Source organism: Chiloscyllium plagiosum, unplaced genomic scaffold (assembly GCF_037043375.1).
Source record: "Chiloscyllium plagiosum isolate Xiang-an unplaced genomic scaffold, Cpla_swu_hap1 HiC_scaffold_8, whole genome shotgun sequence".
In the NCBI taxonomy this organism is placed as follows: Eukaryota; Metazoa; Chordata; class Chondrichthyes; order Orectolobiformes; family Hemiscylliidae; genus Chiloscyllium; species Chiloscyllium plagiosum.
The window spans coordinates 5,053,002-5,070,565 of record NW_028270146.1 but is presented as its reverse complement, the minus strand read 5'-3'; the positions used below and the strand labels follow the sequence as shown (position 1 = coordinate 5,070,565).

The following is a 17,564-nucleotide window of genomic DNA, read 5'->3' as shown; positions in this document are numbered from 1 at the left end:
TATAGATGGCTGATGTGATGAAATAAACTGGACAAAAATGTATTCTTCTGTCTCTTCCTTTTCAGGCACTGATTCATGTTTATGGTCAAAGCAAAGGTCTAGACTTCAAAAAAAAACCTTTTCTTTAATTGTGAGTTAGATTGGAACAACAGAAAGAAATACATGGAAACACTGTCCTTGTTGATCTCATTAAAATAAAGAAGCTGGAACATCTGGTATGCATTTGTTTAATTCGGTGACACTCAACAGAGACATCGAAGAGTGAATAGAATGCTGTGAATTGCCCCCTTTCTCTGGAGCAGTCAGTCCCTGCTCCACTGTTCTCCAGGCCTTTGCTCGCTCCTGGGATACAGCTTGAGCAAACAGTGGGATGGGAGGGTGGGGGGATAGGGAATGGACAGAGATCGACTCGAAATAAAATTCCAAAAGTAATTATCTCCACTTTTACTCCGAATTCGTGAGCCAATCATCAACAACACCCAGGTGCACACTCTTTTGCTAGCGGCGCATAAAGTGGGCCTTTGCAAATGCCTAAAATCAAAGGGAAAATTTGAACTTAATCCCAATGACTAACCTTTCATCTTACACAAAAGAGTCCCCAACTTAAGTGAGTGGCCAAAGACTCTGCAGTGACAGGTTGTGACCCAATGTGACAAGATGGGAAATTGACTGATCAGGGAAGGGGGATCTCTGGCAGCAAGAAAGAATTGGACAGATTACTAGACAGCAAAATAAGTCATGGGTCCAGATGTATCGAATGAGATTTTTGTACTTTAGGATTGGTCATTTAATTGCCTTCTGGAATTGTCTTTCTGATGTATAAATTCCTCTCAATGATGTGAATATGGAGCTGTGTGGCACTTGTAGCTCAATCGCCTCGCTGCTGCCCATTTCTCCTCAGACCAGATCAGCGTCCACAGCAATCACTAAATTCAAGCAGTTGTTTCCTCCTTAGCAAAGACATCCGGTATATGAAGCTTAAATTTTGTTGCACGCGTGGATGTAACAAGAAGAACTTTGTAAGGGGGGTGTCTCTCATGGACACAGATGCCAGGTTGAACCAGGGGAATGGGCTGGGAAGAGACATTTAAAGAGAAAGTAATTTAAAGACCTATCACCATCATACCCCACCTTCATCTACATATCGCATTCATTGTGCCTTCCCCCCAGCCCCACCTCCACCTCCATCCCATTTATCTTTCAGCCCCCTTGGGACCCCCCACATTCTTGATGAAGAGCTTATCCTCGCAACGTCAACTCTCCTGTTCCTCGGTGCTGCCTGACCTGCTGTGCTTTTCCAACGCCACACTTTCTGTTTCTGATCTCAAGCATCTGCAGTCCTCACTTTCTCCTCTGTTAAACTACTGTCAAGTATTGTAAAAACACACCTGGCTCACTAATATCCTTTAGGGAAGGAAATCTGCCACCCCTATCTGGTCTGGCCTACATGTAACTCCAGACCAAAATCAGTATTGCTGACTTGTAATTACGCTCTGAAATGGCCAAGCAAGCTACTGAGTACAAGGGCACTTAAGGATGGACAATAAATGTTGGCCTTGCCAGAGATGCCCACATTACAGGAACTTTAAAAAAAAAGTTAGGCAGGATGTAGTGAGGGAGGATATGAGCTATTAGCGTGTTGTTGTGATCCCAACTGAAATTACTGCTGGACAAATCTGATCAATTTACAGTTAATCAAAATTCAGAAAAAATCCATCGCTAACAAAACAATCCCACTGAATGTTTGTCTTAACTGCTTCTTTCCCGTACTAATCCCATGAACTGTGAGGCCTTTTCTCTTGACACTCTCACAACCAAGAACTTCAATTTTCTCAGTCTTTCCATAATGTATAGAGGTCTACCCAAACACAGCTGCTCTGGAAATTTTACAAACAACACAAAAAGCATTCTGTCAGGTGCTGTACCAAACATTAATGTGCAAGATAAGAGTTCATGGAGTTGGGGTTATAACAACGCAGGAAGCTTGATTGGAAAGGAACATAGTTTATTGGTGCACACCAAAACAGAATTATTACTCAGGGTGTAACCAGCCTGGATCAGACAGTTTTGCAGACCCATCCCGAGTATCGTTTTTTTTATTTTTCATATCCAAAGTGCTCTTACACACAACTGAATGATTTTCCCATCACTAAAACACTGACTTTTTTTTGTTGGTTTTTAACCAACAACTGCCACCAGTAAATCTTTCAAGTAGCCAATTAGAAATTTACATGCACCGCCCATTACAGGCAATGCAAACCATCTGAGTCTGCGTTTTTCCATTTGGTTTCTAATTGTTCAGAGATATTACACACCTCTGAAGCAGATGAGACTTCAATCGTGGCCTCCTGACCCAGAGGCATGTACAGTATCACTGCCACAAGGACCAAGATCTTTTTAAATTATCTTTAAACCCAGAAGTGTTATCACATAGAACTGAACGATTTTCCCACCTCTGAAAATCTGACTTTTTTTTAAAAACTGCTAATCACTCACAGACTCCTTTTCCAAGGGCACCTGGGCAAGAACATAACTGCTGACAGGGTCTGCTTTTTTTTAAGATTTAACCTATTTTTCTAATCAATCTGTTCAGAGACGTTATAGCTCTGGAGTAGGTGGGACTTGAACCCAGGTCTCTTGGATTCAGGGGTAGGAACACTACCACCTCACCACAACATGATCCTTCATCGAACATTACAACACAGTACAGGATCTTTGGCCCTCGATGTTGCGCCAACCTGTGAAACCAATCTGAAGCCCATCTAACTTCCACTATTCCATTTTCATCCATATGTTTATCCAATGACCATTTAAATGACCTTAAAGTTGGCAAGTCTATTACTGTTGCAGACAGGGCATACCATGCCCTTATTACCATCTTAAAGAACCTAACTCTGATCTCTGTCCTATATCTGTCACCCCTCAATTTAAAGCCATGTCCCTCGTGCTAGTCATCACCATCAGAGGAAAAAGGGTCTCACTGTCCACCCTATCTAATCCTCTGATCATCTTTTATGTCTCTATTAAGTCACCTCTCAACCTTCTCTTTAATGAAAGCAGCCTCACATCCCTCAGCGTTTCCTCATAAGATCTTCCCTCCAGACTAGGCAACATCCTAGTAAATCTTCTCTGCACCCTTTCCAATGCTCCACATCCTTCCTATAATGTGGAGACCAGAACTGTACGCAATACGCCAAGTGCGGCTGCACCAGGGTTTTGTACAGTTGCAAAATTACCTCGTGGCTCCAAAACTCAATCCTTCTACCAATAAAAGCTAACAGACCGTATGCTTTCTTATCAAGCCTATCAATCCGGATGGCAACTTTCAGGGATCTATGGACACCGAGATCTCTCTGCTCATCTACACTACCAAGAATCTTACCATTAGCCCAGTATTCTGCATTCCTATTGCTCCTTCCAAAGTGAATCACCTCACACTTTTCCACATTAAACTCCATTTTCCACCTCTCAGCCCAGCTCTGCAGCTTATCTATGTCTCTCTGTAACCTGCAACATCCTTTGGCACTGTCCACAACTCCACCAATCTTAGTGTCATCCGCAAATTTACTAACCCACCTTTCTAAGCCCTCATCCAGGTCATTTATAAAAATGACCAACACCAGTGGCCCCAAAACAGATTCTTGCGGCGCATCACTAGTAACTGAACTCCAGGATAAATACTTCTCATCAACCACCACCCTCTGTGTTCTTTCAGCTAGCCAATTTCTGATCCAAACCACTAAATCATCCTTAATCCCATGCCTCTGTATTTTCTGCAATAGCCTACCAAGGGGAACCTTATCAAACGCCTTACTGAAATCCATATACACCACATCAACCACTTTACCCTCATCCACCTGTTTGGTCACCTTCTCAAAGAACTCAATAAGGTGTGTGAGGCACGACCTACCCTTCACAAAACTAAGTTGACTATCCCTAATCAACTTATTCCTTTCTAGATGATTATAAATCCTATCTCTTATAATCCTTTCCAATACTTTACCCACAACTGAAGTAATGCTCACTGGTCTATAATTACCAGGGTTGACTCTACTCCCCTTCCTAAACAATTTGCTATCTTCCAGTCTTCTGGCACTATTCCTCTAGGCAATGACGACATAAAGATCAAAGCCAAAGGCTCAGCATTCTCCTCCCTGGCTTCCCAGAGAATCCTAAAATAAATCCCATCCAGCCCAGGGGATTTATCCACTTTCACACTTTCCAGAATTGCTAACATCCCCTCATGAGCCTCAATCCCGTCTAATCTATTTGCCTGTATCTCAGTATTCTTCTCAATAACATTGTCTTTTTCCAGTGTTAAAACTGACACTGAAATTCATTCAGCACCTCTCCTATCTCCTCAGATTCCACACATAACATCCCACTACTCTCCTTGACTGGCCCTAGTCTTACCCTAATCATTCTATTATTCCTGACATACCTATAGAAAGCTTCAGGATTCTCCTTAATCCTACCTGCCAAAGACTTCTCATGTCCCCTCCTGGCTCTTCTTAGCTCTCTCTTTAGGTCTTTCCTGGCTAATTTATCACTCTCAAGCACCCTAACTGAGCCTTCACGCCACATTCTAACATAAGCCTCCCCCTTCCTCTTGAGGGACCTTCAGGGTCTGCTTAATAAAGGGCTTACGTAATAAGTTCCAGCCAGGCAGGCCATTGTCTGTTTCCAAAGAAACCCATTCCCAACAAGTTCCACAGGGAGATTAATTATCCTTAAACGGGCCTTAAAAGGGTTATCATGTGGGTAATGCATTAGTATAATAATAGAAGACTGGAAGGTGCCTGCCCTTCTTCCGTGGTTACATTCGAGTCCAGGTGTCTACCAACACCCTTAAGCTGTTCAGGGAGAGGTGGGCATCACAGGGAGTGGAGTGTTTTATTTCCTCCTCCAACTCTATTTTGATTTAATCCCTGCCCTCCCCTTCACTGTTTGATCACACAGCATTGCCCTTTGATGTGAAGGGCACTGTTTGTCACTGGCCACTTGGGTGTTTCCTTTCTTCCTGGTGGTGAGAAATGAATAAAGATTTATACACCTGTTGTCTTTCACTGTGTCTCACACCTGCACACGCACAACATGGGTGCTGGGGAAAATATAAGCACTACTGTTGTTAGGCGGTAGTGTAGGGGGAAATAGAAAAAAAATACAAGACTGGAATCAAAGAGTGGACATAAACGGGGTATTTACAAGCTGGCAGACAGTGAATGGTGGAATGGTGCAAGGATCAGGGTTGGGGCATTAGCTATTTGCAATCCACATTAATGAATAGTCAAAAAGCCTGGAAGTGATATATCTAAATTTGTTGATGATACAAAGTTAGGTGGAAAGGTAAATGGGGAGGAAAGAAAAAGGCTGGAAAGAAATATGAATGAGTTAAGTGAGTGGGCAATAAGACAGCTGATGGAGTATAAAGTAGGGAGTTGTGGAGATGTCTACTTTTCGTAAGAGTAGAAAATCAGGATATTTTAAAAAAGATATGAAACTTGTATACTTTGAAATTTCAAAGCAACTTGAATGTTTCTATATGATGTAAACAGTATGTTAGCAGTTACAGCAAGCAATTTCGATGGCAAATGGCATGTTAGCCTTTATTGCAAAAGGATTTCAGTACAGAAATAAAGAAGTCTTGCTAATATTGTACAAGATTTTGGTGAAACCACATCTGGAGTGCTGTATGCAGTTAAATAGACAATGTCTTTTCCCTGGGGTGGAGGAGTCCAGAACTCAATGGCATAGGTTTAGGGTGAGAGGAGAAAGACATAAAAGAGACCTAAGGGGCAATGTTTTCACACAGAGGATGGTGCGTGTGTGGAATGGACTGCCAGAGGATGTGGTGGAGGCTGGTACAATTGCAACATTTAAAAGGCATCTGGATAGATACATGAATAGGAAGGGTTTGGAGGGATATGGGCTGGGTGCTGGCATGTGGGACTAGTTGGGTTGGGATATCTGGTTGGACAGAAGGGTCTGTTTCCGTGCTGTACATCTCTATGACTCTATGACTCTATGACCTAAAGGTGGTTAAATGGAAGTTCACTATATTCAACCCTGGGATGAGAGACTAGTCCTATTATGACATATTGAGTAAATTAGGCCTGTATGCACTGGAGTTTAGAGTATGAGAGGTGATTTTAATGAAACATACAAGGTTCACAGAATCATGGAATCCCTTCAATGTGGAAGCAGGCCATTTGGCCCATCAAGTCCACACTAACCATCCAAAGAGCATCCCACTCTGATTCACACCTATCCCTGTACCCTGCATTCCCCATAGCTAATCCACCTAGCCTGCACATCCCTGAACACTATGGGCAATTTAGCATGGCCAATCCACCTAACCTGGACTGTGGAAGGAAACTGGAGCACTCGGAGGAAACCCACTCAGACACTGGGAGAATGTGCAAACTCCACACAGACAGTCACCCGAGAGTGGAATCAAACCCGCGTCCCTACCGAACGTAGCTGGGAAAGAGTGGTGCTTATGCTGATGACTGGGTGGGGAGGGAGGAAGTGAATTGTGTACATTAATCCTCTCCATACCCACGGGGGTTATGTTCCAGGACCTACTCCAGAAGCCCGAAACTGCAGATAGGAGCCAACCCATTGATTTCATTGGGCAACGTAGCTTCCCAGCAGCCTTCTGGTCCCTAGTTCCGGAACGTTCCCTTTTGTATGTTCCGGCCACGGTAAACCACGGGGAAATGAAACCGTGGAAAATGATTCCGCGGAAACGGAGGTTGCCCTGTACATGGAAATAGTATCCAGAGATACAGAGTCATAGCGTCATAGAGATATACAGCACGGAAACAGACACTTTGGTCCAACTCGTCCATGCCGACCAGATATTCCAACTCAATCTAGTCTCACCTGCCAGCACTTGGCCCTCCAAACCCTTCCTATTCATAAACCCATCCAGATGCCTTCTAAATGTTGCAATTGTACCAGCCTCCACCATTTCCTTTGGTAGCTCATTCCATACACGCACCACCCTCTGCATGAAAACGTTGCCCCTTAGGTCTCTTTTATATCTTTCCCCTCTCACCCTAAACCTATGCCCTCTAGTTCTGGACTTCTGTTCTACAGGACCAATCTTTATAAATATTTGCATCATAAAGCAACAGACAGACTCCTGGTGAAGGCTGACTCTCTATGGATGTTTGGGAGTTGAAGCTTTAACATAGAACATAGAACATTACAGCGCAGTACAGGCCCTTCGGCCTTCGGATGTTGCGCCAACGTGTCATACCAATCTGAAGCCCATCTAACCTACACTATTCCATGTACGTCCATATGCTTATCCAATGACGACTTACATGTACTTAAAGTTGGCAAATCTACTACCATTGCGGGCAAAGCATTCCATACTCTTACCACTCTCTGAGTAAAGAAACTACCTCTGACATCTGTCCTATATCTATCACCCCTCAATTTAAAGCTATGCCCCCTCGTGCTCGCCGTCACCATACTTGGAAAAAGGCTCTCTCTGTCCACCCTATCTAACCCTCTGATTATCTTATATGTCTCTATTAAGTCACCTCTCAACCTTCTTCTCTCTAACGAAAACAGTCTCAAGTCCCTCAGCCTTTCCTCGTAAGACCTTCCCTCCATACCAGGCAAAATCCTAGTAAATCTCCTCTGCACCCTTTCCAAAGCTTCCACATCCTTCTTGTAATGCGGTGACCAGAACAATACTCCATGTGCGGCCGCACTAGAATTTTGTACAGCCGTAGCATAACCTCATGGTCCCGGAACTTGATCCCTCTATTAATAAAAGCTAAAACACTGTATGCCTTCTTAACAACCCTACCAACCTGGGTAAAAACAATGACTGCAGATGTTGGAAACCAGATTTTGGATTAGTGGTGCTGGAAGAGCACAGCAGTTCAGGCAGCATCCGAGGAGCAGCAAAATCGACGTTTCGGGCAAAGGCCCTTCATCAGAAATAAAGGCAGAGAGCCTGAAGCGTGGAGAGATAAGCTAGAAGAAGGTGGGGGTGGGGAGAAAGTAGCGTAGAGTACAATAGGTGAGTGGGGGAGAGGATGAAGGTGATAGGTCAGGGAGGAGGGTGGAGTGGATAGGTGGAAAAGAAGATAGGCAGGTAGGACAAGTCATGGGGACAGTGCTGAGCTGGAAGTTTGGAACTAGGGTGAGGTGGGGGAAAGGGGAAATGAGGAAACTGTTGAAGTCCACATTGATGCCCTGGGGTTGAAGTGTTCTGAGGCGGAAGATGAGGGCGTCTGGTGGTGAGGGAGTGGCGGTGAAGGAGGCCCAGATCTGCTAGCTTGATGGTGAGGTTGGGATTGGAGCAGAGGGATTGGAGGGCTGTGCATTGTGAGGGTGAGAGGTTGGAGTGGGGGAGGGGGGTAGAACTTTCAAGGATCTGTGTACCTGGACACCGAGATCTCTCTGCTCCTCTACACTACCAAGAATCTTACCATTAGCCCAGTACTTTGCATTCCGGTTACTCCGACCAAAGTGTATCACCTCACACTTGTCAGCATTAAACTCCATTTGCCACCTCTCAGCCCAGCTCTGCAGCTTATCTATCTCTCTCTGTAACCTACTACATCCTTCGTCTCTATCCACAACTCCACCGACATTAGTGTCGTCTGCAAATTTACTAACCCACCCTTCTATGCCCTCATCCAGGTCGTTTATAAAAATTACGAACAGCAGTGGACCCAATACCGACCCTTGCGGTATACCACTGGTAACTGGACTCCAGGATGAACATTTCCCATCAACCACCCCTCTCTGTCTTCTTTCAGCAAGCTAATTACTGATCCAAACTGCTTTATCGCCCACAATCCCATTCCTCCGCATTTTGTACAACAGCCTACTGTGGGGAACCTTATCGAATGCTTTGCTGAAATCCGTATACACCACATCAACTGGTTTACTCTCATCTATCTGTTTGGTCACCTTCTCAAAGAACTCAATAAGGTTTGTGAGGCACGACCTACCCTTCACAAAACCATGCTGACTATCCCTAATCAAATTATTCTTTTCTCGATGATTATAAATCCTATCTCTTATAACCTCTTCCAACACTTTACCAACAACTGAAGTAAGGCTCACTGGTCTATAATTTCCTGGATTGTCTCTACTCCCCTTCTTGAACAGGGGAACCACATTTGCTATCCTTTGTTGGATATATCTTAATGATCAATAATTAACATTAGTGAGGCAGCCTTCATTATAAAACCATGGGCCCTAGTTAGCTCACAGGACTTGTGTGGCAAGGTAGAACTACTGATACATTCCAGAAGAAACCCCCTTGCCTAACAAACCCTACTCATTATTTATGAGAAAGTTGTCTTTTAAAGAAATCTCAGATATAATAAGCTGACTACCTCGTAGTGGTATAATTTTCCTTTACATGCATTTTCCATTTTACCGCAATCTAAATCAATGTTGTTATAGGTTGGCATATAGTACTTGTTTACTTTGGCTCTATTCTTGTTAAGAGTCAACTTGTAAAGATGCCAGAGTGAAATGCGCCCAAACAGCCTCAAATAAAACAATATACAAACGCCCATATTAAAACGCACTCATTTTTTCTGATGTGAGCTCTCAATCCTTCGGAATGTGGGCGATGCTAGTATTCAGAGGGAACTGGACTTCCTAGAGCAAGTGACACAAGTTCAATGTATGTGTGTGCATGTGCGCGTGTGAGTGTGTGTGTGCATGCTTGTATGTGTGTACGTGCACACGTGTCTGTGTGTGAATTCGTGTGTGTGCATGTGTGTCTGTATGAATGTATGCGTGTGAGTGCTTGTGTGTGTAAAGGTGTATGTGTGATGTGTGCTTGTGCACGTGTATATGTGTGCACGCATGTGTATGAATGTGTGTATGTGTGTGTGTTCATGTATGTGTGCGTACGTGTGTGTCTGTGTGTATGCTATTGTGTGTCTATGTGTGCGCACACGTGTGTGCGCGTCTGTGCGCGCGCATGTATCTGTATGCGCATGTGTTTGTGTGTGTATCTTGTGTGCGTGTGTGTATGCACATGTGTGTGTCTGTGCATGTGTGCGCTTGAGTGTATGTATGCGCGTGTGTGTCTGTGTGTGTAACTGTGTGTGTATGCAAGTGTGTGTGCATGCGTCTGTGTGTGTATGCACGTGTGTACATGTGTGTGTCCATGTCTGTGTATGCGCGTGTATGTGTGTATGTGCGCGTGCATGTGTGTGTATGCGTGTCTGATACAGAGAGAGACAGAGATAGGACGATAAAGGAATTGCTGATGATTAGCTGATAGAGAAATGTCTGCTGGGTAGGGTGCCAATGACATGCAATTCTGGTCTCCTTCCTATCGGAAAGATGTTGTGAAACTTGAAAGGGTTCAGAAAAGATTTACAAGGATGTTGCCAGGGTTGGAGAATTTGAGCTATAGGGAGAGGCTGAACAGTTTGGGGCTGTTTTCCCTGGAGCGTCGGAGGCTGAGGGGTGACCTTATAGAGATTTACAAAATTATGAGAGGCATAGATAGGGTAAATAGGCAAAGTTGAAACTTTCTTGCTGGAACAGCACAGCAGGTCAGGCAGCATCCAGGGAACAGGAGATTCGACGTTTCGGGCACAGGCCCTCCTGAGGAAGGGCCTGTGCCCGAAACGTCGAATCTCCTGTTCCCTGGATGCTGCCTGACCTGCTGTGCTGTTCCAGCAATAAAGTTTCAACTTTGATCTCCAGCATCTGCAGACCTCACTTTCTCCTCCTAAATAGGCAAAGTCTTTTCCCTGGGGTCGGGGAGTCCAGAACTAGAGGGTATAGGTTCAGGGTGAGAGGGGAAAATATAAAAGAGACTTAAGGGGCAACTTTTTCACACAGAGAGTGATACGGGTATGGAATGAGCTGCCAGAGGAAGTGGTGGAGGCTGGTAAAATTGCAATATTTAAGAGACATATGGATGGGTATATGAATAGGAAGGGTTTGGAGCAATATGGGCCGGGTGCTGGCAGGTGGGACTAGATTGGGTTGGGATATCTGGTCGGCATGGACAGGTTGGACCGAAGGGTCTGTTTCCATGCTATACATCTCTATGACGCTATGACAAGTGTAAATATTTGAAAATGGGTTGTCTTGCTGGGAGCAACCCATACAACACATGACCTAGGGGGGTGGGAGAAGAATAATGAACAGAGAGGATGGTGTTCAAATTCCAAATTGCTAAGCTCAATGTTGAGACCTGAAGGCTGTGAGGTACCAAGGCCGAAGATGAGGTGCCTTGTTGGAGCACTGCAGCAAGCCTGAAACAGAGATGTTACCCAAGGAACATGGTGGTGTGTTGAAGTACCAGGCAACTGGAAAAGGTGGATGCTAGGAAATTGTTTCCGTTAGACGAGGAGACTAGGACCCGTGGACACAGCCTTAGAATTAGAGGGGGTCATTTCAGAACAGAAATGCGGAGACATTTCTTCAGCCAGAGAGTGGTGGGCCTGTGGAATTCATTGCCACGGAGTGCAGTGGAAGCCAGGACGCTAAATGTCTTCAAGGCCGAGATTGATAGATTCTTGTTGTCTAGAGGAATTAAGGGCTACGGGGAGAACACTGGTAAGTGGAGCTGAAATGCGCATCAGCCATGATTGAATGGCGGAGTGGACTCGATGGGCCGATTGGCCTTACTTCCACTCCTATGTCTTATGGTCTTATGGTCTTATGGAAGCTCAGTGTCATTTTTAATGGACAAAATATCGATGTTCTGCAAAATGGTCACCATCTGCATCAAAGAACTGTGGAGCCCAAAACACTGAAAATAGTTATAGAGAGAGATAGATTTTTCAAATACTGGGGAGTTGAATGCAATGAGGAGATGGCATGAAAGAGGAGTTGAGATTTGCGGTAGATCAGGGGCCTATTCCAATAGAGAATTCAGAAGGAAGTTCTTCTTCCAGAGAGACGAGAGAATGAAGAATTTGATACCAAATTGAGATGAGCAGTCAAGATGTTGATGGAGGAATCTGGGATACTGGCTAAAATGTATGATTCTGAGCATATGATTGTCTGTCTGTTGTTTGATTTGTCTGTGGGGCAGCTCTCACCTTTAGCACAATTTTCCCAGATGTTAGCTAAAGGAATGAAACAGTGTTATATGATACCTTGTTGATATATTCATGTAATTAATAACAGTTTTAATATTAAACTATTAACAATTTAATAATTTTACGGTCACCTTTATTGACACCAGATAACTAAGTTCAAAATCACAAACTACTGTGGTGAGATCCAAACGGTAATCTCAAGATTATTAATTCAGACCACTGGAATGCTCATCCCAAAACATATTCATTAAGCTCCCATATCCCCAAGCACATGCAGTTCTAATGATCAAGTCATGAGATACAACATACCTGCTATACGACAGTGACTGAATGCAAGATGCATTGACGAAGCTTTCTTGAGAAAACAATGTTGGGTTGTCAATTGCTTCCACACCTTCTGAAGGGCTGAAGAGGAGTTCATTGAGTATGTTCAGTGAGAGATGATAGGGCACTTTCAGCAAATGGAAGACATTCAGGACAGAATACATTACTTCTTCAAACCACTTGGGGTCCAGACATGAAATTACTGAGAGGATCAGAAGCAAATTCAGAGTACAGCTAACAGTTTGGAAAAATCAAACAAAGCAAAGTTACACACAGTATTTATGCAAATGTTCAGGAGCAATTTGATAAGGTTCCACATGTGAGGCTTTTAAAGTTGATAGCTCTCTTATGTTTAACCTCCCTGCGAATCTTTTTTTAAAATTAATTCATAGGATGAGAGTGTCACTGGCTAGGCCATCTCTAATTACCCAGAGGGCAGTTAACAGTCAACCATTGTTATAGGCCTGGAGTCACGTGTAAGCCAGACCAGGTAAGGATAACAATTTCCTTCCTTAAAGGACATTAGTGAACCTGATAAGTGTTTTCTCCCCCAACAACTGACAATGGAATCATGGTCAACATTAGTGTTTTAATTCCAGATTTATATTGTATACAAATTCCACCATCTGCCGTGGTGGCATTTGAACCCAGTTCCCCAGAACATTACCTGGGTCCAACAATAATACCATAACAGGCCTTTGCCTCCTTGCCTCCTCTTTCATAGCTAATAACACAAGGCTTATCTGATAAGGGTCCATTCCCAAAGTATCAGCCTAGTCATTGTCAACAATCTGTTTTAGTATGGACACTGTTAATAGATAAGTACAATGGGTTTCATACCATATGTCCAACTTAGGAAGGGGCCATACTGGACCTGGTGTTGGGGAATAATCCCGGCCAGTTGGTTGAAGTTTCAGTAGAGGATGACTTGGGAATAATGATCACAATTCCATAAGTTTTAGAATACTCATGGACAAAGATCAGAGTGGCCACAAAGGAAGAGTGCTAAATTGGGGGAAGACCAACTATACCAAAATTTGGCAGGAGCTGGGGAATATAGATTGAGAGCAGCTGTTTGAAGGGAAATCCCCATTCGATATAGAACAAAGAACAAAGAATAAAGAAAATTTACAGCCCAGTAACAGGCCCTTCGGCCCTTCAAGCCTGAGCCGATCCAAATGTACTGTCTAAACCTGCTGGTCAATTCCTAAGCATCTGTATCCCTCTGCTCCCTACCTACTCATGCATCTGTCCAGACGCAGCTTAAATGAATCTACCGTGCCTGCCCCTACCACCTCTGCTGGCAACGCGTTCCAAACACCCACCACCCTCAGTGTGAAGTACTTGCCGCGTGTATCCCCCTTAAACTTTCCACCTCTCACCTTGAAAGCATGACCTCTGGGAAAAAGCTTGTCTCGATCCACCCTGCTTATACCCTTCAGGTCACCCCTTAATCTCCTTTTATCTAGTGAAAATAAACCTAACCTACTCAACCTCTCTTCATAGCTAGCACCTTCCATACCAGGCAACATCCTGGTAAACCTTCTCTGCACCCTCTCCAAAATGTCCACATCCTTTTGGTAATGTGGCGACCAGAACTGTACACAGTATTCTAAATGCGGCCGAATCAATGTCTTGTACAATTTTAACATGACCTGCCAGCTCTTATACTCAATATCCCGTCCGATGAAGGCAAGCATACCAAATGCCTTCTTGACCACTCTATCCACCCGTACAGCAACCTTCAGGGTACAATGGACCTGCACTCCCAGGTCTCTCTGCCCATTAACTTTTCCCAAGGCTCTTCCATTCAGTGTATAATTCGCTCTAGAATTAGACTTGCCTAAATGCATCACCTCACATTTGTGTGGATTGAAAGCCATCTGCCACTTTTCCGCCCAACTCTCCAGTCTATCTATATCCTCATGCATTCTCTGACAGTCCCTTATGCTTTCTGCTATTTCACCAATCTTTATATCATCTGCAAACTTGCTGATCATACCAACAGTGCCCTCTTCCAGATCATTTATGTATATCACAAACAACAGTGGACCCAATACTGACCCCTGTGGAACATCACTGGTCACCTTTCTCCATTTCGAGAAACTCCCTTCAACTACTACTCTCTGTCTCCTGTTGCTCAACCAATTCTTTATCCACCGAGCTAGAACACCCTGCACACCATGTGACTTCACTTTCTCCATTAGTCTACAATGAGGAACCTTATCAAACGCCTTGCTAAAGTCCACGTATATGACATCAACAGTTCTTCCTTCATCTAACAACTTGGTCACTTCTTCAAAGAACTCTATTAAGTTGAAAATCACACAATACCAGGTTATAGTCCAACAGGTTTAACTGGAAGCACAATAGCTTTCAGAGTGACACTCCTTCATCAGGTGATAGTGGAGGGCTCAATCCTAACACAGAATTTATAGCAAAAATTTACAGTGTGATGTAACTGAAATTATATATTGAAAAATCGATTGTCTGTTAAGCTTTTCATCTGTTAGAATACATTGATAGTTTCACTTCTTTCATGTCTAAATCACAAAACCTGTTTTTTAAAACGTTGCATTCTTGGGTTAGCTGTTAACAATGGTGATAGCTAGACAATATGTTGAAGGTGTTGGCCCCCTGTGTTCTCTGTCTATGCCATGATGTTTAGATTGATTCTAATCTAAAAAGTGAGATAATAGCGTTTTACATGAATTCATGCAGTTTTTGAGCAAAGTACAATGTAACCCTGCAAGTACAAATTCACCCTACACAATACATGTGTGCATGTGGGTCTTTGTCTGTTTGTGTGTGTGTCTGTCAGTCTGGGTTGGGGGTTGTGAGTGTGAGAAAGTGTATGTTGTCAAGCTCCTTGAGTGTTACTGAAGGTGCACTCATCCAGGCCAATGGGGAGTATCCCATCACATTCCTGAATTGTGCCTTGTAGATGGTGGACAGGCTTTGGGGAGTCAGGAGATTCTTCTTACCATAGGAGGGTTCAAAAGAGAGCAGGATATATATTTAAAAGTGATGAATTGTGAGGTATCTGCAGATAGGGCTGGATAACTCTTTCAAGGGCTGCTTTAAACATGTTCGGCTAAGTAGCCTCTTTCTGTACTGTAAAATTCTATGATTCATCTAGTTATATTCTACCTGGTTAAATCAAAAGTGCTTTTTGATGAATTGATGTTTTATCATTGGATTTGTTGGAACTGGAGGTCAAGCATCACTTGTAGAGTCAGAAAAATTAAGTGTTGTTATGATTTAGTGTCTTAGAGGTAACAGCATCACTCCTGGAAGAGGCAATTGTTCCTATTCCCATCACAGCTACTCCATTCATTCCAGTTCACAACATTATCTCCACATTAAAAGAGTTATTTCTTGCTACCTACTCTCATGACGTTTTTTTAAACTCTGGACAGTCTTATCTTCTTTAGGAATTCTCTAATTAATGATTTAACACTTGGTATACAGCCTAGCCATAAAATCAAGAAACAAGCAAGTTTCAATTCTGGTTTGTGTTGGTCCTAACCTGGTCACTGGCTGAACTCCAGCAGCTCTGGGTTAAGGAAAATGCAAATCCATCAGGGTGAATGCTTCACATTTTCAGCAAGTGATCTAGTTTAGAACATATAGAACATAGAACATTATAGTGCAATACAGGCCCTTTGGCCCTCAATGTTGTGCTGATCTGTGAAACCAATCGAAACCCACCTAACCTACGCTATTTTATTTTCATCCATATGCCTATCCAATGATCATTTAAATACCCTTAAAGTTGGCTAGTCTACTACTGTTGCAGACAGTGCGTTCCACACCCCTTCTACTCTCTGAGTAAAGAAACTACCTCTGACATCTGTCCTATATCTATCATCCCTCAATTTAAAGCTATGTCCCTTCATGCTAGCCATCACCATCCAAGGAAAAGGGCTCCAACTGTTCACCCTTTCTAACCCTCTGATTATCTTATATGTCTTAATTAAGTCACCTCTCAACCTTCTCTCTAACGAAAACAGCCTCAAATCCCTCAGCTTTTTCTCATAAGACCTTCTTTCCATACCAGGCAACAACCTGGTAAATCTCCTCTGAACCCTATCCAAAGCTTCCACATCCTTCCTATAATACGGTGATCAGTTTGATTGGACAAACAATAAAGAACAAAGAAATTACAGCACAGGAACAGGTCCTTTGGCCTTCCAAGCCTGCGTCGATCCAGATCCTCTATCTAAACCTGTTGCCTATTTTCTAAGGGTTTGTATCCCTCTGTTCCCTGCCCATTCATGTATCTGTCTAGATATATCTTAAATGATGCTCTTGTGCCAGCTTCTACCACGTCCACTGGCAATGCATTCCAGGTACCCACCATCCTCTGCCTTAAGAACTTTCCATGCATATCTCCCTTAAACCTCGCCTTGAACTTGTGACCCCTAGTAATTGAGTCCCACGTTCTGGGAAAAGGCTTCTTGCTGTCCACTCTGTCTCGACCTCAATCCCCTCAACCTCCATCTTTCTAATGAAAATAATCCTCTTTTCATAGCTAGCCTCGGACCTTCGGGTGACCATCCTCCAAGGTGGTCTTCCAGAGAGGCAGCAGAGAAAAGTGGCCGAGCAGAGGCTGATAGCAAAGTTCGGTATCCATAGGGAGGGCCTCAACCGGGACTTGGGTTCATGTCACATTACTGGTGACCACCATTGCACTATACACACACACAGATACTCCTACACACACACACACTCTCACACACACACAGGCACTCCTATACACGCATACACACAGACGCGCACACTGACACCCACACACACCCTTACAGACACACACACTCCCACACTCTCACATGCACCCCCTCACAGACTTAAGACACTCTGCACTCACTACACACACATACACATACACTTTCTCACAATCACAACCCCCAACCCAGACAGACACACACACACACAGACAGACAAAGACCCACATGCACACATATTTTCTGGGGTAAATTTGTACTTGCAGGGTTACATTGCACTTTGCTCAAAAACTTCATGTAGAACTCTGAGCTCAAAAACTGCATGAATTCATGTAAAATGCTGTTATCTCACTTTTTAGATTAGAATCAATCTAAACATCATGGCATAGACAGAGAACACAGGGGGCCAACACCTTCAACATATTGTCTAGCTATCACCATTGTTAACAGCTAACCC

General features: G+C 43.6%; 1 protein-coding gene across 1 annotated transcript in view; it reads right to left on the bottom strand.

Moving 5' to 3' along the window:
• Nucleotides 1–57: 57 nt before the first annotated feature.
• noxred1 (NADP-dependent oxidoreductase domain containing 1) overlaps nt 58–17,564 on the bottom strand; it is an 81,142-nt gene continuing 63,635 nt past the window's right edge. The window contains exons 5-6 of the mRNA XM_087989553.1: nt 12,366–12,582; nt 58–1,073 (exon numbers count right to left, since the gene is read on the bottom strand). Coding sequence (XP_087845679.1) covers nt 908–1,073; nt 12,366–12,582 — 383 coding nt within the window. The 3' untranslated portion in view covers nt 58–907. The remainder of the gene's footprint in view (nt 1,074–12,365; nt 12,583–17,564) is intronic.